Source organism: Acomys minous (assembly GCF_964271855.1).
Source record: "Acomys minous genome assembly, chromosome: 1".
NCBI classification, from domain to species: Eukaryota; Metazoa; Chordata; class Mammalia; order Rodentia; family Muridae; genus Acomys; species Acomys minous.
In genome coordinates this window covers 147,890,128-147,917,872 of record NC_140483.1, presented here as the reverse complement: position 1 = coordinate 147,917,872, position 27,745 = coordinate 147,890,128, and the positions used below count along the sequence as shown (strand labels likewise).

The 27,745-nt window shown below is 46.7% G+C and overlaps 1 protein-coding gene across 4 annotated transcripts in view; it reads left to right on the top strand.

Moving 5' to 3' along the window:
- The window catches only part of ABCA1 (ATP binding cassette subfamily A member 1), a 125,550-nt gene that overhangs the window by 13,739 nt on the left and 84,066 nt on the right, over positions 1-27,745 (top strand). For all 4 annotated transcript variants that reach the window (XM_084771228.1, XM_084771229.1, XM_084771231.1 and 1 more), the window contains 4 exons: positions 2,842-3,007; positions 15,468-15,561; positions 19,218-19,359; positions 20,455-20,573. In XM_084771228.1, coding sequence (XP_084627354.1) covers positions 2,942-3,007; positions 15,468-15,561; positions 19,218-19,359; positions 20,455-20,573 — 421 coding nt within the window. In that variant the 5' untranslated portion in view covers positions 2,842-2,941. The remainder of the gene's footprint in view (positions 1-2,841; positions 3,008-15,467; positions 15,562-19,217; positions 19,360-20,454; positions 20,574-27,745) is intronic.

Genomic DNA, 27,745 nt, shown 5'->3' with positions numbered 1-27,745 from the left:
TTGCCTTTCCCCACCCTGTGCTGTTTGAGGTTTGTTTGTTCACTTCCTTGGAAAACTGATGTGGAAATGTCCCATTGGCTTTTGCTACCTGGGTTGAAGGGCTCAGGCGTTGGCCCCCCCCCCCCCACTTTGGGTAAAGTTGCCCTCAGCATGGATCTCCGTGTTCTGAGATAGGGGTGTGAGTGAGAATGGTGCAGGTGTCCAGGGTTGGGGGCTGAGGTGGGCAGGAGGGCTGGGCTGGAACGTCACCTGTTTGCACAGTGCACAGCCAGAGAAGCGTTTCCCTCTAGCCTCATGCCAGCCTTGCTGAGGCCCTGGGGACCCTGGGGTCCAAAACTGGTTTTGGAGACTCAGAAACTCATCAAGTTCTAGGAAAGTGTTCTGCAAGAAAACCCAGTTTTTCTTTTCTTTTCTTTTCCTTTCTTTCTTTCTTTTTTTCTTTTTTTTTCCGAGAGGGCCTCTCTGTTTTCACAGAGCCCTGGCTGTCCTGGACTGTCTTTGTAGACCAGGCTGGCCTGGAACTAAGAGAGATCTGCCTGCCTCTGCTTCCCAAGTGCTGGCTAGAGGCGTGTGCCACCACCATGCCAGGCTGAAAACCCAATTCTTCCTGTATCTCAAGGGAACTCTGTAGAGCTCTGTTCTCTTTTCTCATTGCATGAACATTGTGTATGGTTCAGTCTTCTATTACACTGAACAGCTTTACTCAGGATTCAGAAAACAATGACAAATGTGGATTTGGTCCCAGAGACCAACCCTAAGCTATTCAGAGCGTGTCCTCCCTATTTTAACACCCCTCCCCACCTTTCCAGAAACTAGAAATAGCAGCATGTCCTCTGTAGATAAGTCAGCCATTTCTCTGCTGGAGGGTACCAGTAAAACTGGGAGGCCATAAGTCTTGTCCAGAGAACACAGTTGGGCATCCGGGGGGGCTAGTGCCTACCATTGTTCATTCTGAGGGTTAATTTTCCTTTTGCCGCCGTGCATTGTATTTCAACCTCTTCCTCCATTTTACAATGGGCTCTAAGAAACTTCTCTACCCTATAAATCAGCTAAGTGATTCCTGGAGAGTGACTTGAGCAGGAGAAAATCCCAGTTCGTTCATTGCTTTAGTGTTTTAAGTGCCACTTAAAAACAACTTGGTCCGTGCTGGGAGTCCAGTTGGCATGGCTCGACAGGGAGCTGCAAGCCAAGTGGTACTGGCTGGCTGGGTCTTCCTCCTGGAATTGGCCTAAGCGGTGTCCTTTTGCAGCGAGGAACTATGAGCAGCCTGTGCCCTTCCTGGGTTTTACTGAGTGACTATCACAGAACAGAATTCCTGACTTACTGCATCACTAAGAGGTAACTGTTGTAGGGCATCCATTTTCCTGGTGTCCCCAATTATCTGGTTTTTTTTCCCCCTTTCCTTCTTTCCTAGAAACTTTTAACCCAAGTGCTCGTTTATTAGGGAATAATAGGGCATCATGGGGAACAAAAATCCTACCCAGAACCTCCTTTGCATTGATCAAGATCAGGGGTTTTGAGTGTGGCTTTTGGTTTTGTCTCTCAGCGTGTTATGCCTGATTTCCCACCCATCTACAGTAGAAGGGCACTAGAAGCCATCTCACTGAGGCTCATTTTGTAATAATGGTTTCTGCTGAGAGTCTGTGACTACCAACTGTTGACAGATCCCAGCTTTAATCACCTGAGTGTCCCTCTTCCTTCTGGCACTTTCCAGTTTCCTTCTACCCCTTAGCTCGCTTTATAGCTCTGAATTCTTTGGAATTTGCCAGCATTGAATAAATACAGCTGGGTAGTGGGTAACGAGGACACACAGACTGTTGTGCAGCCTGTTCATGAAAATCCCTAGGATGGAGAAATGGCCCTTCAGGGAGACCTTTGCGACACCCAAGTAGGAGTAAAGTGGTCACGAGTTCAGGTGTGGGTAGCGCTAGGTCAGAAGTGTGCTACATATGTTCCAGCTGTAGGAGCCTGCCTCTTCCACAGATGCCATGCTGTGCTCCAGCCTCGGCAGGCTCTCTTCTCTGTAGGACAGTGTTTTCTTTCCGCAGAGGCACAACACTGTATTTGTCCTTATCACCTGGGAGCCAGGTCTTGGTGGCATTTCTTTGGTATTTACTCACGATCATCTGAGTCAGGCCCTCAGCTTTTCCACCTGGGGAAACTGCCTTGCTAATGATGCCGTTTATCATTTGAAGGACCCAGCTTTGTGGCCAGATGAAAACATTTTCTGTAGCAAATGTTAGGGAATAGCACACATCACTCCAGGCTTGAGGAGGAATTTATACATGCTGCTGACATTTCCAGCTAGGATACATATATTCATGGGGGAACAGAGGCAGGCCTCTGGGATGCCTGGATGCCATTTCTGACCTCTGTCTTGGATTTGTGTCACAATTGCATTTTTCTTTCTTTCTTTCTTTCTTTCTTTCTTTCTTTCTTCCTTCCTTCCTTCCTTCCTTCCTTTCTTTCTTTCTTTCTTCTTGGTTTTTCAAGACAGGGTCTCTCTGTGTAGCCTTGGCTGTCCTGGACTCTCTTTGTAGACCAGTCTGGCCTTGAACTCACAGAGATCCACCTCCTGAGTGCTGGGACATTTTTCATTCTTAAATGATCACATCAGTGGCGCTCAAATGATGGGGCCATTGTATTTAGCTCCCAGCCTATAGCCAGTTAGGCTCCTGGAAGCTCTGTCTGGTAGACATTCTGGAGATTGACAGCCCAGGAGTCATGGCCTGGTGTTGGAGGTGGCTGTCTGGTGAGAGGGCTGGAGCCACAGCTCTCCTCAGCATAGGGCTTCGAAGCAGTGACTGACAGCTCTCTCTTTCCTCTTGCTTTATCTTCCAGTTAATGACCAGCCACAGCGTCACTGCTGTGTGCTCTGGCCGCTTCCTCCAGGACTCTCGAGCCACACACAGCGGTGGCTGTGGGTGCCGGTGGAGGTAACATGGCTTGTTGGCCTCAGCTAAGGTTGCTGCTGTGGAAGAACCTAACGTTTCGAAGAAGACAAACAGTAAGTGTGGGTTTCTCTGTGGGGTTCTTACTTGCTTTCTCGGTAGGGCTGGGCTGGAGGTTGGAGGTGAGGGAGGAACGGTTGGGCCCTTGGTTTTCACATGGTGGTTATTGAATGAGTCTGGCACGTGTGGACACAGGACTGTGTGGCTCTGATAGGGTCGCGTGGCTTAGCATGGAGGGAGCTGTGCAGCCAGGCGGAAACAATGGCTTGGCTTTGTACTATTTCCTGGGCATGGGTTCTGAGCTCTGCAGTCTGGCAGAAAATGTCCTCCCCCCCCCATCACCCCACTATCCCCTTTGACTGACGCCCTGGTAGCTACCTGGAGCCACCCGCGAGCACCCTGTGGGCCTCAGTGTTCCTGTGAAGAGAGATAACGAACCATGTCTTAGATACGTATGTACCTGGCAATCTCAGCCTCAGGCTGGACTGCTTTCCTCGAAATTGACAATAGCCTGGGAGATTGTAGTAACTGAGTCTTGTCATTTCCGTGGAAGTATCTAAACCACCCACTTCCCACGCAGGCCAATGTTTCTTTGAATGCTGCAGGAAACCCACCATCGCTTCATAGGTGAATGTCATTCCCCCCGCCCCCCCCCCATGGAGGAGTGGGAAGGCCTTTCATGTGATGCCTTTATCTTTGACCATCTCTTTTCATCTGCCCTCTTGGATTAGCTCTATGTCTCTGTAGCTCACTTTGGAATCTGTTTCCTGCCTTGCACATTTTCTTGGATGCCAAGCTTGCGTCTCCACTTGGCTGTCTTAACGAAGTTCAACCTGCCTGTAACCCAACTAAGCTTTCGAAACGCAAACATCTTTAGTGAACCTTGAGAAGAGTTTAATTTAGTGTTTCTTGAAGTAGAATAGTATTTGAAGATCTTCTTTAAGAGAACAAACATATCAAGGTGTTTGTTTACTGATGTTTACGTTATAACATGTCTTACATATGTAAGTAAAAATACATCTAAACCATGATAAAACAATAGGTCCCATACAGATTTACAAATCAAATGCAAACAAAACTTGAAAAAAAAAATCAAATTATCGCTTTAAGTGTAATAAGAAAACTGATTTTGCTTAGCTGGAATCTTATTTCAGGATGTGGAGTAAGGTGGTAGCTGATGCAATACTGGCCAATTTCTTTCTTTTCTTTCTTTTTTTTTCTTTCTGAGACAGGGTTACTCTGTGTAGCCTTGGCTGTCCTGGAACTCATTCTGTAGACCAGGCTGGCTTTGAACTCAGAGATCGGTTTGCCTCTGTCTCCCAAGTGCTGGCATTAAAGGCGTGCGCCACCACCACTCGGCTAATATTGACCATTTGAATGTGGCCAGTCTGTATTACTTAGTGCTAATGACATAGTTCTCCAACCAGGTTTCTACTTGAGCAACATCCACTAGTATCATTTGGCTTTCCAGTCCCATCACTAGGCTATTATGATCATACAGTTGCATACATTAATATAAGCCAGAACTTCCATGGCTTGTGGCATAATTTATGCTAAAGTAAGTGAATCCAGATAAGTGTACCAGAATTTGTTCAGATGATCATTGAAATGCAGAGAGTTTAAAATCTTCATGGAAAACCCAAGTAGAAGAGAGAGGGAGGGAAGGAGGGAGGGGGAGAGCTTCTGGTTTTAGAAAGTTTTTGTTTATCTTTTCATGTTTCCAATGAAGAATTTGAATTCAAGGTCACTAGTGAGAGAGCAATGCTTAGAATGTCCTTTCTCATTAGTAATAATAGCAAAATACAGTACACATTTCTATATTATAATAAAAGAAGATAATTCTGTAAGCTCGTGTGTTATTTACGTACTTGTTTTATGATTGCTGTGGGTTGACTACAGGGCCTTGCACATGGTAGGCCGGTACTCCACCACTGAATCAAACAAGCAATGAAATGGCTTATTAGTTGTATTAGTGGTTCTTAAACCCCATGAGGTAGTGCTTTCCCTTATGGTGCAGGTAACAGATTGGATGCATGGAGAGGCTAAGGGATTTTTTCCAGAGGTCTGCACTACTAGGGTTTGACTGCGGATGGTCTGACGCCAGCAGTAGTATGTTAGACTATGTTAGCCTAACAAAAGCTATGTTAGCCTGCTGTTTATTTATTGGTCTGTTTGAGACGAGGTTGCAGGTATCCCAGCTGACCTGGAGCTCACCATGTAGCCAAGGCTGCCTTTAAACTCCTGATCCTCCTTCCTGGCTTCCCCTTCCTGGTGGTGGGATTACAGCTGTGCACCGCCATGCCCAGCCTTATATCATCTTTTAATGGTATCATTTAAAAAATTTTGACATTTCTCTCTCCCCTTCTCTCTGTCTCTGTCTCTCTCTCTGTCTCTCTGTCTCTCTCTCTCTGTCTCTTTGTCTCTCTCTCTGTCTCTGTGTCTCTGTCTCTCTCTCTGTCTCTGTGTCTCTGTCTCTGTGTCTCTGTCTTTCTCTCTCTCTCTCTCTCTCTCTCTCTCTCTCTCTCTCTCTATCTATCTATCTGAGACAGGATTTCTATGTGTATCTTTGTCTGTCCTGGTCTCAGGATGGCCTTGAACTCACAGAGATCTGCCTGCCTTGCCCTCCCCAGTGCTGGGATTTCTCCCCCCTTCTCTCTGTCTCTGTCTCTCTCTCTGTCTCTCTGTCTCTCTGTCTCTGTCTCTCTCTCTGTCTCTCTGTCTCTCTCTCTGTCTCTGTGTCTCTGTCTCTGTGTCTCTGTCTCTCTCTGTGTCTCTGTGTCTCTGTCTCTCTCTGTCTCTGTGTCTCTGTCTCTCTCTCTCTCTCTCTCTCTCTCTCTCTCTCTCTCTCTCTCTCTCTTTCTCTATTTATCTATCTGAGACAGGATTTCTATGTGTATCTTTGTCTGTCCTGGTCTCAGGATGGCCTTGAACTCACAGAGATCTGCCTGCCTTGCCCTCCCCAGTGCTGGGATTAGAGGCGTGTGCCACCATGCTAGGCTCTGACTTTTCTCTTACCTAACTCCTAACTCCTGCACCTGATGTTCCTAAATCTGTTACATTTGACTTTATGCTTTGGTGCATATTTCCTGCCCTTCCTCTTTATGTCAGTTTCCTACCTGGTGGGAAATTGTCTCTGCCTTGATGGGTCAGTCCATTAGTGAGTTACAGGAACAAACAAGCAGACACTTTTCATTTTAGCAGTGAAAAGTGGGTATGGAGTGGTAAATGTGTTGTCGCACCAAGTGTGGAAGACATCCTCTGGACCCATCAAGCAAGCAGAAGCTGGTCTGGGGTGAGAGGCTGAGCGCTCCTTACTACAGATCTCACTGCCCGTCCCCCTTCCCAAAATTTTGCAGCTGGAAAACATTGCCAAACTTAGGAGAGGAGGTGCTGGGGACGGGTTTCTGTGCCCAGGCAAGGAGACAGGAGCACACTGTCCAGGAGCACAAGACGTGGTGTAGGGTCATCAACCCCAAGCCAGTCTTTCTTAGATTTGAGCTAGTTGCTTCCTGCTCAGGGCTGCATTTGCCTTATGCTTAGGCATTTAAAGGTATCAGGATTAGAAAGATGGGCAGCCTTAATCTAAGGCAAATTACGGGAGAGTTCTTGTTGCCATAGGAAGTAGGGGCACAGTCCTCAGACACAGATGGCCTTTGTGAGACACAGCAACACTGCTGACCAGCTTGTCTGAGTTATCTCCCTTACTGATTTCTGAAGTAAATCCGTTTTGAAGAATCAGGAAAAAAAAAGCAGTTGATTTCATGTCATAGATATAGATACTGAAATCAGCAGAGCAGGTGCTGGCCAAGATCTGGCCTGCCTCTTATACAGCTGATGGAGCTGGGGCTGTGATGGACACAGGGTCAGTCCTGAAGACAACATCAGAACCCATCTCCTCATGTCCTTAGAGGCTGGGCATTTTAAGAATAGGCTTTGCTTTATCCTCAGCAGGGGCTGATAATGTATGGCTACCGTCTAGTCCACCTGGTTCTATTTTTTAAGGATGGGAACTTGTGTGGGTTTTCAGTGCCGCTTTCTTGACTCAGAGTCAGACCCGTCCTGCCCATTATGAAAGGGGAGACGTGAGAAGGCCCCTGATAGCCCACAGTGCCTGGAAATTCACTGCCTTTTCCCCTGATCCTGAGAGCGCCTATACCCTGAACCCCACAACCCTGGACAGAGCCTGGCACTTGCGACATGCATGATAAGAATTTGCCTGATGAGTGGTAAATGTGTTGTTGGCTCTGTACTTTGAACGTCTTGGAGCATCTAGTGGAAATCCTGGAGCTGAGCAGTGAACCCCAGTGTAACCCCCATTAAAGGCAGCGTGGCCCTTGTGTCCTCAGTGGCAGATGACTATTATGGGCCCTCTCTGTCCTTTTATTGTGCTCGCTCATGGGGTCCATCAACCAGAGTTAGTTTTCCAGTGTTTCCCTTGGACAAAGATACATTGAAGTGAGTTGCAAAAGGGTCCAAAGCTCAGTTTGGGTCCAAAGTAGCAGTCAGCTTGTGTGTGGGCAGCAGTTCTTCTGTGCAAACAGCCCCTGGGACAGGAAGGGGGGTGGTGGACCTCAGGATATCAGGGTCTTCCTCTTGCTTTGGGCTTGATCCAAAGGCCAAGGTCTCCACAGAACTGAAGGGACAAAGTGACGCGGCCAAATGGACTCCTATCTTTGCCTTTAAGAGAAACAGCAAATCCTAACTTTCAAATCACTTTGGAGTACTACTATTGGGGACAGTGTGGAATGAAAAGGGATGCACATGACGACAGTTAGCAGTTAGAGACGGTCACAGAGCGTGTGGGAACTTCACTTCCCTTTCCTGTTTGCAGTTCCAAGGACATTTCTTCCCTGTCCTTAGTCCCAGCTTGGCCAGCCCTGTGCCTCCGTGTTCTCCAGAGCTTTGCTTTCCTGTTCTATAGATGGAGAAAGCTAGAACTAGTCATTTTTTTGTTGTTTCACTTAGATCAATGTTTGCTGGGCGTCTGTTACTCGCGGGAGATAGTGCTGGGTATGTGTCGATAAATCAGACAGGGTGTGTCCACGTGGAGCTTAGAGTTTATGGCAGGAAGAGGATAGGAAATGGTATCAGCACATACATAACAATATCATCATCTGGGAGTGTGAGGAGTAAAGTGATGAACTGTGGTGCTCTGTACAGTGTGTGTAGGGACTTCCTTTAGAATAGGAGGGCGTGGCATTCAAGCCTAGAGCCCCAGAACAGAAGCAGTGGTGTTAGCTCAGAGGCACTATATTCTTTTTTTAAAATATAATTTATTAATTTATTCATATTACATCTCAACTGTTATCCCATCCCTTGTATCCTCCCTTTCCTCCCTCCCTCCCATTTTCCCCCTACTCCCCTCCCCTATGACTGTGACTGAGGGGGACCTCCTCCCCCTGTATATGCTCATAGGGTATCAAGTCTCTTCTTGGTAGCCTGCTATCCTTCCTCTGAGTGCCACCAGGCCTCCCCATCCAGGTGACGTGGTCAAATATGGGGCACCAGAGCAAGAAATTCCGCTAAAATCGGGAACGAGGCACTATATTCTTGGGCTGAGAGGCAGGGTTGGGACAGAAAGAAACCAGGGGCACTGGCTCACTGAAAGAGGAGTGGCTGGAGGTGAGGTAGGAAGATAAACAGCGCCCGATCACCCAGCTAAGGAAGAACGGCTGAGTTTAGTCTTATATCTGAAAGGAGCTAACAGGGTTCGTCCTCTGGACCTTGATGCTGAGGCAACTTGAGTGGTGGGAACACCAGGAAGCATTTGTCATTCCATGTACACACACACACACACACACACACACACACACACACACACACACACACACACCAGCTAATGCTCCCTGTTCTTTTGCTTAGCGTTGCTTGCCTTGCATCTTCTCATATTTGTAAATAATCTTTCTCGTGATGACTGCTGATGTGTAGGCTGCACTTGAGAGTTTGAAAGTACTTTTATATCTATTATGCCTCCATTTTTCACAGTAATTCTGTGAATTGTTTCACGAGTGAAAAAAGCATCATTGGTAAGTAAGTAAGGGGGTGTCAGACCTTCTTCTGGCTGTGAGTCTGTTGTGGAGTGATACCACTGGCATCCCAGAGAGCTGCATGTGAAGTCACAGTACAGTATAAGCTCACACCCTATTGCAACACTTAGCTTGCACCTAGTGTTTGCTGTTTCAGATGAAATCCTGAGGATTTTATGCATGTAGCCTTTTCTTTTGTGTTACCTCGTTAGGCCAGGATCTCAGGAGTAGGAATTCTGGGCCAGAGTGAAATGGCCTTTGAAGTGTGTGACCCAGTGTCCTTCTAAAAGTTTTAATAGTCCTTATGGGGGTTCTGAGTGTTTCGGCATTGGGCTGTAGAGTTTTGGAGGCCAGGGCCAATTTATAAATTGTCCATCCCTCTGGCTTTGAGCTGGTTTGATTTTTAAGATTTCACTTCAGGTTTTCTACATGTCATCAAGGCTGTGGTATTAGGGACAGATCTGAAGTTAATTCTGCATTTTCATGTCATACCATGGCTAGACACATTGTCATACAATAGCTCCTTTCCTACTTATTTTTGGGACATTTATAAACTCTTATCTGTGTAGGGAAATATTCTGGAGCCTTTCATTTGGTTATTTGAAGTGTTTGTTGCCGTATAATTTTTTCATCACTGAGTAATTCCTCAAATACCTGACAGGAAGCAACTTAGGGGCGGAACGGGTTAATTTGGTTTGCAGTTTGAGGGTCCAGCCCACAATAGCAGGGAAGGTATCATAGTGAGAGCATGAGATGGCAGGCATACTACATCTCCCATCAGGAAGCTGCAGGAGATGAGTGCTTCTTTTTTTTACTCAGTATGGCACCCGAGTCCATGGGGTGATACTGCTCACAATTAGAGAGTGTCTTGCTTGCTCAGTTAAAACTTCTACAAACATCTTTTCAGGTATACTCAAAGGTGTGGCTTAGGAATTTCCTCGTGTTTCTTAAGCTGATCAAGTTGACAGTGGGTAGGTACTGTAGAGTTAGCTACCTGGTGCTCTCAGGGCACATAGGTCTCCCTTTGGTGAGGAGTCTGGTATCTGGGGGAACTCCTTGTCCTATTTTCCTTTTAGCTTTTGAAAACATTCAGCCATATCTATATTTATTTTCTATACTGTATTTTCCATACTGTATTTTCTCAGTGTCGTTGATGTTTTTTGTCCACATTGTATTAACGTACTGATTTCTTTGTTTGTTTTGGTTTTTTTCGAGACAGGGTTTCTTGGTTACACAGAGCCCTGGCTATCCTGGACTCTCCTTGTAGACCAGACTGGTCTGGAACTCACAGAGATCCACCTACCTCTGCCTCCTGAGTGCTGGGATTAAAGGTGTGCGCCATTACGCCCGGCCAACTTAGGTGATTATTGAAGGTGTATACAACACTATTATTAGAAGCCTTTCTGGGCTGTGATTCAGTTTCAGTTTGTTTTGGTTAATTCTGTCATGTTTCCTAGATTAGTGACTATGCTGTAGACAAAAGTATTTTTTCCTTTTTGTTTCCTGTGTCATTCTCTGATTCCTTGTCTATACCCCATCGCAGTCTCAGCCATCTTCAGCTCAGTGTTAAGAAACAATCACTTCTTTTTTCAAACACAAAAAAAATTTTTTTTGACTACTTTTATTCAGAAGACCCCTTCCTAGGGCCAATTTTTTAAAAAAGTTTTATATATTTTACGTTTATTTATTTATATTTATTGAAAAATAAAATCATTCATATTACATCTCAATTGATATCCCATCCTGTGCATCCTCCCGTTCCTCCCTCCCTCCTGCTTTCACCCCATTCCCCTTCCCTATGGCTGTGACTAAGGGGCACCTCCTCCCCCTGAATATGATGCTAGGGTATCAAGTCTCTTCTTGGTAGTCTCCTATCCTTCCTCTGAGTGCCATCGAGCCTCCCCATCAAGGGGACATGGCCAAATATGGGGCACCAGAGTTCGTGTGAAAGTCAGTCCCCAGTCTCCACTTAACTGTGGAGAATATCCTGTCCCTTGGCTAGGTCTGGGTAGGGGTTTGATGATGACTGCACGTATTGTCCTTGGTTGGTGCCATAGATCGAGCAGGACCCCTGGGCCTAGGGCGAAATTTTATTCCATCAAGTTTTCTGTATTCTTTAAACAGCCCTTGAACTACTCCAGCCTTGAATTAATAAGGACAAATCTTGACAATAAGAGCACCACTGCTGCATCCTTAGGTTGGGTAGCTGGATGCACTCAGGCAGTGCCTGGACTGTGGTGTATTAGCTTCTGCAACCAGGAGCAAAAGCTAGACACAAATACACACATGGACAGTGAGCATCTGTGGTGTGTACAGTTTGGCATGGCCCTAAGTGAAAATGCAAAACTGGCCAGACATGGTAGCACACGCCTTTAACCCCAGCACTCGGGAGGCAGAGGCAGGCGGGTCGCTATGAGTTCGAGGCTAGCCTGGTCTACAAAGGGAGTCCAGGACAGGCTAACTGGCTTGGTGCTTGTGGACTCTCATCATAGTGAGCGCAGTCCTGCTTCCTAGGTTATATGCCGCGTCATTTACAGGAAGCAACGTTTGTCCCTTCTAAGTTCACAACAGCAGCTCTCAACAGAGGGCCCCGCCCTTCCTCCATCCAGGGACATTTGGTTGGCACAATCTTGCCTGTGCCTATGCTACTGGGATCTAGAGGTGGAGGGCTGGGGTGCTGCTAAACACAACACAGTTTATAGGAGACTATCCCATAACAAGTACTTGCCCCCCAGTGCCAAATGTACCTTGGTGAGAAGTCCTGCTGCAGAGGTGCCTGTTCCAGACCCCCAGCTTGGAGATGAGGAGCTAGGAGAAAGGGTTGCAGAGTGTGCTGTGGGCTTCCCTAGGGCAGCTGTGACATTGATGACAGCCACTTCTGGAAAACAACATCCCCCACCACTGTCGCTCTGTGGTGGGAATGCAGAGAATTGGGGTACCCCTGAAAGACTTGTCGAGAGTTTTCTGTCTCATGGCAGAGGCATAGCCTTTGTCCCTAAGCTGTTGGATTCAAGCCTTATTCTGAGGATGAGCGGTGAGACTAGAGGTGCGGGAGAAAGCTGACTTCCATGAGTAGATCTGGAATAGCGTTCCTGAAGATGTCAAGTTCAGTTTCCCGAGGGAGCGTATATAGGAAAGAAATACATGGAAAGTTCTGAGCTTGGGAGTGGGTTTGATGTTAAGAGACAAAAATACGTTTGGAGGCAGAGGGTAGAGAGACATAACTAAGTTATATCTCACATGTGCTCTGATTTTGGTCATGATGTTGTGGGCAGTCTTCTTTCTTTCATGCATGCTTGCATACATACATACATGCTAGTGCTCAGCTCAGTAGAGGCTTTGAAAGGCCAGGAGTCTACATGCTCTACATGGTGAGGGAAAGTGTCCAAGAGAAGAGGCCCTTAAGTTAGATTGGCTTTGAATCTAAGCTCTTTCATATACCAATATCCTTGGGCAGTTTATTAACCAGCCCCAGTTTCCTCATATGTAAAGTGAGTATTGCAGTAATACTCCTAATTTGGTTGTCTGACCATGGAAGGTAGGTAGGTGTGTGTGTGTGTGTGTGTGAGGGGGGCGGGTGTTGGTGTGTATGTGTGTGTGTGTGTGTGTGTGTGTGTGTGGTGTGTTGGCTACCATAGTCCTCACTGTCAGTTTACTTCCTATCTCTTTCCCTGATCTGGTTGCATGCACTGGCCTCACCTCCTGAAAATGACATGTAAGATTTTCTTTTTGTGCTTTGCTACGAGAACTGTGAGCGGGATCCATTCCTGACTTCAGCCGATCCGCGTAATCTGACCAACCCCTTGCTTTGTAGGTCCTAAGGGTGGGGGCTGTGGAGGTGTCCAGAAACAGGAGCCTTGCATTATTGGGTCGAATCTGTGCCCTGTGGGGCTACCCAGTGCTAGCTTCCACCTCGGGGCATGGAATGTGGGATGTGTTAGAAGGCGTGCGCCTCTAGTGTAACCCTGAGAGGTATGAGAGCACCTGGCAGGTGCTGCACACATTTAGGCATAGAGATTTGGCTTCCAGTGGCTCTTTATTCATCTGAGCTTCCATTCCTCACTTACAGTACATTGCCGCCTGTATGAGGGGTCGCTGCGAACTAACTATTGGGAACACGAGGCACAGAAATCCCCCAGGGGACAGTACGTGCTCAGTGTTAGCTGTAACTGTTAATCCGTCTACAGGGTGTTATCTCACCTTGTGTCTGTGTGACCTGTAGACGGTTTTAGTCCATGCAGGTAAGGAGATTGTATTGGTCCCTACTGGAGATGCCTGCCATTGTCCAATAGAACTTCCGGTGACCACTGGAATCACGTACAGCCGCCTGTTGGTCTCTGTCTGCTGCTGCCCACTGGTTCTGTGATGGCTCTGCCTTAAGTAGTAGACTTCTCAGTGTCAAGTGGCAGCAGTGCTTCCACCCCTACACCGATGTTGTGAGGATTAAGGGACGGGAACTGTGTGAAAGGAGCCTGATGCATATTGGGCCCTCAGTAAATGGTAGTTTCTGTTTATCTTGTTGGTTGATTTATGTTGTTGTTGTTGTTTTAGAGACAGGGTTTCTGTGTGTTGTCTTGGTTGTCCTGGATTCACTTTGTAGACCAGGCTGGCCTCCAACTCACAGCGATCCGCCTGCCTCTGCCTTCCGAGTGCTGAGATTAAAGGCGTGCTCCACCACACCCGGCTTATCTTGTTAGTTGAAATAGTGACTTCGGAGCCTCAGGATAAATGACTGCATGTCTACACTCTGTTTAATTCTCCATTTTTCAGAGTTCCTTATTATTTCTAAATTCATTTATGGTCATGCCATTATAAAAAGCTTTATTCCTATGTTTGCTAAGTAATATGGTGAGTGGTTTAATAAATCTGCAGGCTTAGAAGGCACTAGGTTCTGCATCCCAGGCTCTTGCTAAGTGATCTCTGTGTTTCATTACATGATATAGTGACCAAGCAATATGCTGCCCACTAGATGTACATTAATGTAACCATTTCTCCTTTACTGAACAATGAACTTACTTGTTTACAATACTTTACAGTTACAGCATTTCAGTGAGTTGGATACATTCATGGATACAGCTTTCTGAGTTTTGTTTTGTTTTGTTTGTTTTTTAACTTTGCTTCTTCTGGTGAATTCCCAGGAACATTACTTGGTCAAAGGCGGTAAACATGTCCTTTGAGTGCATATTGCCAAACTGCCCTCCCAGAGGGATCTGCTGCTTTTCCTCTGAACTTATAAATTTCAGTTCATTCTCTTACCCAACGCACCCTTACCATGTTTAGCCCTGACTGTGTCTCAGGCTTACTGAGAACATAGTAACAGAGGGGACAAGCGCATATGTAAACACAGTGCAGATAAAGACACAAGAGATCTGGGAGCTCAACGGAAGGGCCCCAACCTTGCTGGGAGAACAGCTATTTCCATTGTTCAAAAAAAAAAAAAAATCCAGGCTGTGTTCTTTGCTAGAGTGTCATAGCCACCCCCGTCCTACCCAGTTTACTGAGGTGTAGTTGGCAAATCTAAGTTGCACCGTGCCAGGATTTGCATCCCATGCCCATCAGCCTCACCCGAAGGAACAGGAAATATGGCGTGTTCTATGAAGGGAGAGAGAAAGGGCTGAGCGCCGTTAGCAACCTTAAAGTTGCACAGCTTCTTCAGGATTGTTTACGGACATCTTTAGGAAGATTCGTCACTGTTCTTGGGGACCCATTTTCAGCATGGTTCTCCCACACTATCCTGGTGTGTGCTGTTTGTATAAACGGCTCATTATACTTAGTGGTAGCAGGGGTTTGTTGTGGCCTCCCAAGTGCTGGGATTAAAGGCGTACCCCCCCCCCCCACGCCCGGCCTTGTTGTGGAAAGTTTAAGGGAACACAGGAAAGCATAAAAACTGCCTGTTTTTGTCCTGGAACATTCTTGTTTCAGTTCCTTCCATCTTGTTTTGGTTCCTTCCCAAAGCTCTTAGAAAATTAAAAGCTACTTATATAAACTAGGAAAAAGCAGACAACAAGGTAAAAGCAAAAACAAAAAGCCAACCGCCAAATGTCCCCTAACCAGGCGTCCTGAGAGGGTTTACGTCTCTTCATAGCAGGGAATATCAAGAGCACAAGCAACAAGGCTGTATTTGGCAATGAGAAATGCGCCCAGTGAGATGTTGAGGGTGCTGTGCCGAAGCTGCTAACTGAAACAGATCATCTCCTGGGCCTGGGGAGATGTGACAGAGGGACACGGTTCATGTTTCTGGGCGTGTGGGCACAGGAGAAGGACGTCCTAGCTCAGGCTGCCAGTGTTAACGGTTGAGTCTTAAAGACTGGGTTGAAGGGAGCCCGAAGAAGCAGGCAGGGATAATTTTTCCTGCCTTAAGACAGGTATGGAATGGGATGTTACCGGATGTCACACACAGGTCAACGTAATTAAAGCTCAGCACCCAAAAGCAGTTGGCTACCATGTTACCTTTTAAAATTCACGGCATCGTGTCTTGCTTTCTACGCAGTGTCAGCTGTTGCTGGAAGTGGCCTGGCCTCTCTTCATCTTCTTCATCCTGATCTCTGTCCGCCTGAACTACCCGCCCTATGAACAACATGAGTGTGAGTATCTGTGGGGCAGGCCTGCGACTCAGTGCCGGCCGCTGAGATCTAGGGAGTGAGTGTGCCCACAACTGAACCTTTCCAAAGAGGCCGTCTTCAGGAAAACCCCACAGGTGGCCTGGAACAGGAAATCTGGGATTTATGTGTTTTTTGTTTGTTTGTTTGTTTTTGTTTTTGTTTTTATTTTTGTTTTTTGGATAGGGCATGAACTCTGTGGAGATTTCTGCAGTCTCAGGAAGTGATGATGATAATAATAGTTAACACCTGTTTCACACAATTTAAAATCATGGTAGTAAAATAACCTTATTAAGGGGTCAGAAAGTGATGGTTAAAGATCACCCTAAGGTAATGTTTCAAATGCCAGTATCCCCGTTCCTGGTGGTCCTTGTTTTGCATTGTCACATGGCTGAAAATCATGGAACATGTATTGGAACATTTAAAAATTAAAAAAAAAAGTCTTAAAAAGTACTCATGTATCAGTGCACATGAATGCAGGTGCCTGAGGAGGCCAGAGGTGTAAGAGCTCCTGAAGCTGCAGTGGGAGGCAGCTGTGAACCATCTGACCTGACCTCAGGTCCTCTGCAAGAGTACTTTGTGGGATTAACCACTGAGCCAGCCACCTTTCCAGCTCATAGAACATACACAACTTTTGTGTATAACTTCTTAATTTGACTAATATTATTGTATTTCATTTGGTTCTCGACAGCCTTGTATAATAGACTTTATTATCATTTGCTTTAATTTCTTGGTAGCTAAACTGGGCCTCACACATCTATAATGACTTGCCCAAAGTTACGTATCTAGTAGAGGTAGAATAAAATCCAGGTCACCTGGCACGCTCGCTCTCTCTCTCTCTCTCTCTCTCTCTCTCTCTCTCTCTCTCTCTCTCTCTCTCTCTCTCTCTCTCTCACTCACACAATGTGGGTTTTGAAAACATCCCCGACAATGAGCATTGGAATATAGTAATGGCTAGAAATGGACGGCTCTATGGGTTTGGCTCCTGGCTTCAGGTGTGTCACTGTCATCAAGTGATTTTAACTTCTTTATAACTGAGAACAGCAACACCTACCTTGCATGGTTGCTGATAGAGTTAGTCTGGCTAAGCTCAGTGGATAGCTGACTGGCTGGAGCAATACTGTAGAAAAGCCCAAAGCCCGGAGTGGTGACACACGCCTTTAATCCCAGCACTCGGGAAGCAGTGTCAGATGGATCGCTGTGAGTTCGAGGCCAGCCCGTTCTACAAAGTGAGTCCAGGACAGCCAAGCCTACACAGAGAGACCATGTCTGGAAACTCTCCTCCCCCCAACCCCCCCAAAAAAAATAAAAGAAAAAGAAAAGCCCAAATCTGTAGAATTAACATTTGTGCAGGAGTTTTAATTGGGACCAAAGGGTTTCTGTCCCGCACGCCTTTCACCAGCTCCAACAGGCCTACAGGCTTACTAGACTCTGTTCTTCCACGGCAGCTCTTGAGGCTAGAGTTACCTTTTGGTTGCATTTCTTGGTCTCCTTCCCATCTCTTACATAGCAAGTAATGGCAGGCACTTGCATACTAGTTTGCTAACAGGCATCCTGTATATTCAGGTTACACCCAAATTCCTCAAATACAAAAGCCTCGAGATATGGCTTTCCGATTGCATCAGTTAGAATAGCAGAACAGAAAGCTAAGGTGATGCTTGCAGATATATCTCTCTACCCTGAGAAATAAAGGACCAGTGTGAAATTCTTCCCTATAAATCTTTGTAGTTTAGGTCAGAGCCATTAAGGTCCTAATGACTCCTGGCTCCTTGGTGTCCATTACAGTATTTGGCTGGCATCCTGAACACCCAGTGTCTAACCTCATGCTGTTTTTATTTGCCTGTAAGATGGGATGCAGAGGAAGGGTCTTTGCTTGCCCAGCTGCAGGACAGGCTCAAATGTCTTTCCCCATCTCTGCCTTTGACCGACACTCTTCTGTCCTCAGGGCCAGTATCTCTGCAATTTCACAGAAGAGACTCCCGTGGTCCTTGGAGTATTTGGTTGGGTTACATAAATCTCCACTGAATGAGCAGCAGCCCATTAGGCAAGGGGCCTTGTTTGGTTTTCCTTTAACTGTTAACAGGGAGATAAAGAGATTAGCTATGTAAACATTGAACAGGCCAGAGTCCCTACATCGACTGGCCATGGGGATCAAATCTTGTCACATCCTTCTACGCTGCCTCTGGTTGGATGGAGTATGGATAGTTTACAAAGACCGAGAAGTTCCCAGTGCTGATACGGAAAGTGAGGTCCGTCTTGGTTTTGGTTTACTTCTGGGGAGTCTCTATTAGCATATTTTCATGAAATCAGAAGGGTGAAGAGACATTGTCTTTGGAGGAAGGTGGGAGCTGTGAAGTGGACAAAGGCAAAGAGAGTACTGCTGTAGGGGCAGTACCACAATGCCTCAGAAATTCTGACTGGACCATCCATGAGCCTTTACCTTGCGCCGGCCACTCTGTAAAAGTGTTCTGCCTTCTAAGCCAGCCTGAGCGACAGAGTGAAACCTGTCTCATAAAAACTAAAGTGAGCCTACAAGATGCTTTGCTGATGCGAGCTCATGTAACACCGCTTGCACGGCAATCAGCATTTTACAGGTGAGAAAATCAAGGCTTTGGAGAGTGGCTTGATTGTGTCTTGCACATGGCAAGGACAGAGTGTTAGCCTCAGTTGGTTTGACTCCCAAGTCTATGTCGATACAAGCAAGTCACTACCTGGAGCCGTGGTTCTTAATGCTTGCCAAGTCTTCAGATAACACTGAGAATATGAGAGCCGGAGTCAAAACCTTTTGTCCCAACATGAGCAAGTCTCTGAAGTAAAAGCCCCTGACCCAGAGCGTATTGATCTTGATTCTCATAAGCAATACTTGTAGATCCTTGCCGCAACCCTAGCTGTGCTTTTGAAAGCTCTGACCTCACCCAGACAGGCTGAGTCATTGTTTGTAAGAAACTACTACACGTAGGAAGAAGAGTTTGACGAGTGACCTGGTAGATGGGACCTCATTTTGTCGGGGAGTGGCAAAACATTAAGAAAACCGATAGAGTTTGACTTTGTTCTCAAGTGAGCATGCCGTTGAGGTGATCTTGGTGAGCTTCTGGGTTGTCAGAGAAGGTGAGACTGGCCAAATGAAGGCGGATATGAGAGCAGTCTCCGAAGGCTGAGGTGATGGTGATGGTGAAGGCTGCGGCTGGGAAGGAGAGGCCTGGGCTGGGATCGTGGTAAGGAAGTTTCCACCCCAGCTGTGTGCAAATCTGAGTCCTCCATCAGCTGCAGTGTGAGGGAACTGCATCGAGTCCCTGCCAAGGTCCTTCTGTGTCTTCTAGAGAGGAGGTTTGTCATAGGGACTGAGCAAATGCTGACCAAGCAATTGCTGCTTACCAAGTACTTCATGTCCATGATCTGACTTTGCTGATACGAGTACCCCACTTACTACTTTCCCAAGCTTGGTGTCATGAGTCCCAATCTGCAGAGGATGCCGAAACAGAACCATCATCACCATTATTTCATGTCAGATTCCTAACTTAGGGCCAGTCACTTCAGAGGAAGCAGGTCTTCCGGGACAAGGAGAAGAAGACAGACAGGTGTGAGAAGGATTGTGTTAAAATCACTTCAAAGGTCTAAGGTTGTTTTCTCGATTTCAACAGGCCACTTTCCGAATAAAGCCATGCCTTCTGCAGGAACCCTGCCCTGGATACAGGGGATTATCTGCAATGCCAATAACCCTTGCTTCCGTTATCCAACTCCCGGCGAGGCTCCCGGTGTTGTTGGAAACTTTAACAAGTCCATGTAAGTACCAGATCCGGTTTTCTTTACCGAACTTGTCAGTTAATACTTATCCTTCCCTGCTTGGAGAGGTCTGCAGAGTGAATGAAGGGGGAATTGCCACCAGGGTGTAAGGCTGTGGGATTTAAGAGTCATTGTGATTATGTGTCCGAAAGCTGTCTGCTCAGTGTGGATGCCTCGGGAGACACAGCAAGCTCACTCCATCTGGACTGTTCACTCCGAGCCTTTACTGTACCTCTGAAATGGCCTGTCCTAGGACCTGGGGTGGGGATTGTCACTGCTCTGGATGAGTCTGGGTTCTCCAGAAGCTTAGAGACTGGTCAGGAGTGTTCTATCCTCTGCTTCCAGGTCACTACTTTGACCCCTGAGATGATTGCAGTGTCATTGCTGTTGACAGGTCTTCCTCTCCCTGCTTGGGAGCTGCCAGGCAGGAGCATGATGTTGCTTTCTTAGTGTCTGTGTTCCTGACTGCTGGCTCAAAGGCTGGGATGCTGGGTGTAATGAGCATCTGCCAGAGGAGATGCTGAAGGTCCCCCAGATGTGCAGTGTCACAGAGTTAGAGTGGACCAAGGACTGTAGGGTGTGCTGCCGAGATGGTGCTGCAGTCGAGACAGACAGGGCCACATTATAATGTTTGTGCATATATTTTAGAGCTTTTGTGGGCACTTTCAGACATAACAACCATATTAAAAGGTACCTGACTGTGGGTATACAGAGGCATATAATCAAGGGCAAATTCATTACTGTATATGCATTTTTGTTATATTTGTTATTAAATCATATTTTTAATAAATGAAAACATTTTCATGGGCTGTTAATCATATCTTGGTCTCTAGGCACTGGGCTTATTATGGGCAATAAGTAGATAGCCTTCCGTGTGTGTGTGTGTGTGTGTGTGTGTGTGTGTGTGTGTGTGTGTATGTGTGTGTGTGTGTGTACACGCATTGCTTGTGTTGGGCCTTGGGTGGTGAACTGGCCCTAGATACACTGGGCTGACACTTGAGGCTGGAATAATGGCTGGAGAGTAGGGGAAACCAGGCTGGGGAGAGGCAGCCGGCCTAACCAGACCTTTTCTACTTTTCCTTGTTTCTTTTATAGCGTGTCTCGCCTGTTCTCAGATGCAAGGAGGCTTCTTTTGTACAGCCACAAAGACACCAGCATAAAGGACGTGCACAAGGTCCTGCGGATGCTACGGCAGATCAAGCATTCTAGCTCACGTAAGCAAAAGCCTTCCACTCATGCATCTGAGGGCATTTCCGGGCTGCCCTTTGTAGACAAGACACTTCTGTGCGTGAGAGAGCTGTGAAGAGTTCTAATTTGATATAGGTAAATAAAAGGTAGGCATTGATTTCTGGAAAGAAAACTCATTCTTCTTCATCCGAACTAGCCATTTGGATTAGTATGACAGACATTAGAATTTTGATCTTTAAACAGTGAAGTCTTTTTTTTTTTTAAGATTTATTTATTTGTTATGCACACAATGTTCTGCATGGATATAACGCCTGCACATTAGAGGAGGACACCAGATCTCATTTTGGATGGTTTTGAGCCATCATGTGGTTTCTGGGAATTGAACTTATGACCTTTGGAAGATCAGACGGTCTTTTAACCTCTGAGCCATCTCTTCAGCCTGAAACAGTGAAATCTTTACCTCAGATTTGCGAAGTACCCAGGCAGTTTGGTCCTGGCATGCCACTGAGTAAGTGTCTGGGGAACATACAGTTTGCTGACCAAGACACTGGCTGCAGAAGTTGCAGTGCTCTTGGGTAGTAGCCTGACCAGGGGCCAGGGGCAGTGTTTGACGTCCGCTGGTGCACAGTTATGACCGGGGAGTGATCAGTACACCTTAGCATGTGCTACTGTTCTAAACCATGCCGGTGATGAAGTACTCCTCCTGTTATGGGCCAACAGTAGCCACTGCTCCACAAAAGTCCTTTTTGCCCAGTTTGACATTTGATGGGGGAATGGACCAGTCTAGCCTTTGTTGAAAGGCCTTTCCCACACGAGAAGAAATGGTGTGGCGTGCTAGCGTTTAAGTGGATTGGATGGACCCTGGTTTTTCTTGGGCAGGAGAAGAGGCATTGCCAGGCCAAAGAGCTCAGAAGTGCCCAGTGCGTGGTGCTTTTCCAGAGGACCTAAGTTCAGTTCCTGGCACCCACCTTGGGTGGCTCACAACTGCCTGTAACTCCAGCTCCAAGGAGTCCTGTGGCTTCTTCTGACCTCCAAGGGCATTGCACTCACATGCACAAGCATCCTACACTCTCGCACGCACGCACACACACACACATACACACATACACACATACACACACACACACACACATGTTTTTTATTTTTATTTTTATTTTTAATTTTTATTTTTGGTTTTTCGAGACATGGTTTCTCTGTGTAGCCTTGGCTGTCCTGGACCCGCTTTGTAGACCAGGCTGGCCTCGAACTCACAGCGATCCACCTGCCTCTGCCTCCCGAGTGCTGGGATTAAAGGCATGCACCACCACTCCCAGCTGACACATACGTTTTTTAAAGAGGCATTGCAGTGGCGAGAGCTCCATGACTTATGACAGGGAGAGTCAGTGCTGACTGAGGTGGCACTGAGGAGATGTGGCTTCCTACATGCTCTGGTCCCTGAGTCACCTGTGAGGAACTTACAGCTGAACTGTTGCTCGACGTGCAGCCAGATCGTGTGGGTGCTGTGTCATTGCGTTGGAGGCCTCTGGTCAAGGCCAGGCTCTTCTGTTGTGGAGGGCCTCTGTTAGGCTGTCATGCAGCAGAACGGTGTTATTTTTTCCTTTCTACGAGGAAACAGTGCAGCACAGACAAAAAAGGGCTGGTGTGTATCACTATGTGACTCTGAGAGTAAGCTACCTGATCCCCTGGGGACTGTCTCATCTTACTGAAAATGGGTACAGTGTAAGACCCATCCAGAGTTAAAACAGCACTTGACACCTAAGAGACATTTAGTGAACATGAGACATGATTATTTTCCTAAAGTGCTTATTTTTAGATTTATCTGTTTTGTTTTATGTGGATGGGCATTTTGCCCGCATGTTTGGGGTGCATGAAGCCAGAAGAGGGCATCAGAATCTCTGGAACTGGACCTACAGGTAGTGGTGAGCTGCAGTGTGGGTGCTGGGCATAGAACCTGGGCCCCCTCTCAGAGCATCCAGTGCTGTTAGTAGCCTAGCTATGATTATTTTCAAGTCTGGGCATCTCAGCATCTCAGACAAAACATGTAATGTTTCTGAGACCCAGTTTCCTAAGTTAATTAGAATAATACCATATTATCATGAACAGTATAGTAAGATGTCACTATAGCATTAATACGATAATACCTGAGGTGCAAGCCTGACACAAGGTCTGGCATATAGCAGATGCTTTCTAAACCAGAGTTCCTTCCTCGTGACACTTTGATTGCTGGCCTCCTGACCTTGTTCTTCTGCCTCTTAATCTGTTTGTGCTGACAAAACGGATGGCAGAATTTCCAGTTCTTAGTGAAGGCTGCCTTAGGGAGGAGGATGAGTTTCTCCTTTGAGCAACTGGAGTTGGGAAGTAGGGTGGAACAGAGAGTAGGGTGTGTGTGTGTGTGTGCGCGCGCGCGCGTGCGCGCGCGCGCAGACAGAAGCCCTCTTCCAGTTTTCAGCCTCCATCTTGCCCTGCGGCTAGCTTTGCTTTTTTTCTAACATGTTTTCCTGTGTAGGGGATCGAACCCGGAGACTTGTACAAGCTAGGCAAGCACCTAGCCAGTGAGCTACCTCTCCAGCTCCAGCTAGTCCTTGAATTTCTGTCATTCTTCTTTGTTTATCTGGCAACACAAAGCCAGGCCACAGCTATAGAGGAAGCGCAGTTAGAAATGCTGCCTCCTTTGTTAGGAAGTGGTAAGCTTTTGCTGATTTTGAGAAAACACCCTCTGTGTCTCCCTTGGAGGCTAGGGACGTCTGTTGCCAATTCCTACCAAGAGACCCATTCTACTTCTCACGAGGTAGCTCATCTTGGGTGTTGATAGCTCAAACTGTCAGGAAGTATTTGCCTTCAAAGTTCTTGTGTTTGTCCCTGGAGTCTTTTCTTTTTCTAGTCTAAATGCCCTCCGCTGCCCTGATGCAATTCTTTGCCTTCCAACTTCTGTCTTCGGCTGCTTGCGTCTCTCGGTGTGTTTATGGCATCCCCGAAGCTTACCAGAAATCACAGAAGCGTCTAGCACAGAGGAGAAAGGGACTTTTGCCTGTCTGAGTGCTGGATTTCTGTTCCTGCACTCGGAGATTGCGTGAGGCTTTTGACGTTCGTGTCCTGTTGACTCATAGCCCATGTACAGCCAACTCAGAATGCAGATCTTACAAATATGCAGAATCACAGCTAACTTCTCTTTTCCCCAATTGTAGGGGGGGGGGCGGTGTAGACCTAAAGGGAAAATATCCATCTCTTCTGACTTACATTACTAAACTCCCTCTACCATCTTAATCCTACTCCAGCCACTTCAATTATACAGCTGCTGTTTGTTGCTTCCTGTCATCTGGGGGTTCAGCCCCTCTCTTATGCTGTTCCAGGCATTGATCACTATGAGAACATGACTAGACACTGGCATTTGTCCCCCGGAGACTGCTACCTCCTTTGGATAGTACTCTTCAGGGCCTCAGAGTGCGGCTCGCCTGTGTGGTCAGTGCAGGAACCACTGGGTCTTGCTTAGAGATCCATCTGGAGACTTCGTCTTATTCTTTTCTCAGCTTACCTCTGCTAATGTCTTTGGCCTGTCCACAAGAACTCTAGATAAGGACACCTACCCAAACATTCTTGTCTCGTCTCAAGATTTCCTGGGTTACCACATTCCTTGGTTTAGAAATTGTTTAGTTTGTGTGTAGATTTGTGGGGTTGGCTGCGTCAGTTATTCCGCCATGTGCTAGCTGTGCCCGTCTTGCTGCTGAGACTGGGCGGGAGGGTCTCTCCACAGGGAATCTGATACTGAGCGTGGAGGTGAGTCCTTGTAGTTTACACAGGCACGGGAGTGACATCCTAGGCATGAAGCCCAGCATCCCCAGCTTCCTTATCCAAGTTTCTAGAAAGAACCATCTTGTACTGCTGTAGTAATGTTCCTGTTTCAAATATACTTTCTCTGCTTATCACTGGATCATCCTGATGGGATGCCCAAGGATGAAATTTTATAGATGTGCCTCATCCAGTTTCTGTATTGCTGGAACTTTTGGGTTACTTCATTGTTTTTTTTTTAATTTTTAAAAATGTATTTTATTAATTTATTCATATTACATCTCAATGGTTATCCCATCCCTTGTATCCTCCCATTCCTCCCTCCCTCCCATTCTCCCCTTACTCCCCTCCCCTATGACTGTGACTGAGGGGGATTACCTCCCCCTGTATATGCTCATAGGGTATCAAGTCTCTTCTTGGTAGCCTGCTATCCTTCCTCTGAGTGCCTACTTCATTGTTTTTGTTTTTGTTTTTCTCAAAGCCGTAGTATTACCAGTATGTTGAGTGGTGGCTAGCTTAGTGTGGGAAAACATTCACTCTTTACTGTTGTGATCGCAGCTCAGAATCAATATAAACACTGGCTTAATTCTCAGTCCTGAGAAAGAGTGACATATCTAGACTCTGACCCTGTGACATGTGCTTTGAGTTTTGTGTGGTACGGGACACCACACGAATGACACCTTTTCATTCTGACTCACGTCAAGTTGCCGTTTCATTAGCATGATTGCTTCAGTGATATTGAGAAGGAAAAGATGAAGTTAAGGCGAGCATTGCTTCACGTGGCTATGGTGAAATTCTGGAGAGTGGCTGGCAAATGACTGAAGGTTGGAAGATGCTGGTGTAGGAGGGAGACTAAAGCCTGTGTGAAGACTGATTTGGCAACACACTTAGGTTCTCACTCTCATGAACTCTGACCTTTGGGTAATGTCTGAATCTTCCTGGCCCTCTGCTCATTAGAAGTCTGGACAGAGCTACTTCTTGGGGTCTTTGAGAGCTCAGAAAGGTGCTTCCTGTGGGTTTCCTGTAGTGAACCTGAGCATGTGGGTGACACACAGTACATCAGGAATACTTTACTTTTCCCTCATGTTCCAGGGTGTTTGGCCTTTGCCAATGTGTTCACCTTTTCTGGACTATAAGTTTCATTGTCTAACCTTTGAGGTTTGGTTAAATGGCTTGAAGATGTTTCATCTTAGAGTCTGGCTTGGTGCTTGGATGGGGACACCTGGGATATAGTGATGGTGTGGGTTACCTGCCAGGCTGCAGCCTGTTCAGGGCAGGAAGAGGAGGCCATGGTGATGGTTCTTCTCTGAGCAACAACTTGTGAGCCATGGATGGTAACCCTGAGTCTTTAGAGAATAAAGGGAGAACAGATCTGTTACCAGCCCTTTTTCCTCACATAAGACTGTCAAGTGAAAGTGCCTGGGGCAGTGTCAGAGGCATCCAAGGTAACCCCAGAACCACTTCCCTCAGGCAACTAGGCCCCAAGTACTCAAAATTCACACTGAATCAGTCTTGAGTTTCTTTCACCAAACTTACCTCCCACCATTTCACTGGACATGCTCGGCTGAGTCAAGGTATAATATATACTGGAAAGGTAGGTTTTCACTTCCATGGCCTTCTTTGAGGTCCCTCCTGAGGAAGGAAGACTAAGCTATGTGTTTACTCCCAGATATGCGTTTGTAAAATCAGCAAAGGTCAGATTCTTTAATTTTTTTTTAAAGACAGCATACATTGTGTGAATTCCAGGCAGTAGGAATGGGGAGGATACCCCTGCCCATTAGGGAGCCCCTGCCTCCAGATAGTAAGATGATGAGCCCCAAAGAAGCCCTTCCCAATGCTTTGTGTCCCACAGTTAGGACAGGGTTAGAGAACAGGGTGTCTGATCCTTTGCTGTTAGTGGCGCCTTCACCGCTTAGCCCCTTGTCGCTACTTAAGATACTTTGCTTAGTGATGATGCATGGGCACGCTCATAGATGCTTCCACTGTGCTTGCCTGCTCAAGTATTTACGGTCTCTCAATGCCTGGTCTTTGTTCCATCTACTACGGATGCATGTTACTGTGGTGGATCAGGGCTTCCTTCCTCCTGGCCATGAAGTGGGGGAAGTATTTATTTATGCTGAGGGCTGAGGCTTCTGGCCTTTCCATGGTAGAATATCCTCACCGTGTAAGAGAGCCTCCTTCCTCCCCCACATACCACATTTCCACAATTAGCTAAGCACTTGTCCCCCAGTGGTCCCGTAATCTCACCATTGCTTATGCTGAGCTAAGGACAGTTCCTGGTTTGGTTTGTATGGGTCCTGTAGAAGTTCTGCATTCTTTTCAGCTGTGGCATGACCCAAGTGGTGTGGCAAAGGGCTATCAGTTCTGTGGTGTGGCTGGATGCCAGATAGCTGATCTCTCGTGTGCATGGGACTCAGCCAAGATCCCAGCTCTTAGCTCTTAGCTCTCTCGGTGTGTGGCTCTGTCCCAAGTTATAGCCACACTGGCTATATCCAAAGGTACTTTGAGGACCACAGAGGATTATTTTCTGGTCCTTTGTGTTTGGGTTAGGACAATTAGCTGGGGCAGCTGAGGGATGGCCTCAAAGCTGTACCTGTGTACATGAGTTCCACAACATGGAGTGACACCCTCTCTGAGAACTGTTCTCTTTCAAGTTGGGCACTGTCCACCCCACATGGCTGTCTGCTGTGGCCTTATGTCTTCTCCGGCTTCCACTAGTGAAGACTATGATGACAGCTCACAACCCTTTCCTCTGCCTCTGCTCTGGTTCGCGGGGCTTTTCAGATGTTTTTCTCTCATATGCAGAACCCCTGGAGTTCCTGAAAACGTTGCCAAGAAAGAACCAGGGTGAATCTTGGGCATTTGGACACAGGATTAGACATGTCTTTGGGCTGTTGAGGTTGAGACTGGGGGAGACCCAGGGAGGTGCTGTGCACGCAGTCACCCTGAGTTAGGTCTGCTTATCTCTGTCCCTTTAGCTAGGGGTCATAGTGAAGCAATGGCATAGTTGCCATTTTTATGTATTCAAAATAAAAAGCTAGTTTGGCCTTTCCATTGTGGCTTGGACCAATGCCTGTACCTTTCCATCTGTGAGTCATGCTGGACTTTGCTTAGAGAAAACGGCCATACTGTGTTTTGTCTGTCTGTTGATACTGACAACTCCTGATATGGACCTTTGATTCTGCGTTAACCTTTGAAAGTCAAAAAGACATGAGCTCCAGAGGGCAGGGCGGTTGTGGTGACATGGCAAGGAAGTTGGCTGAGGTAGAGATTTGAGGACAGATGTTGAACAATGAACAACTTTTCAATGTCTCCTGAACTGGACAGTTAGAATAGTTGGGTTCAAACCCTGCCTCTTTGATGATCGCTTGTACCCATGCCTAAATACATACCACTCCTGTGCTTTGCTCTA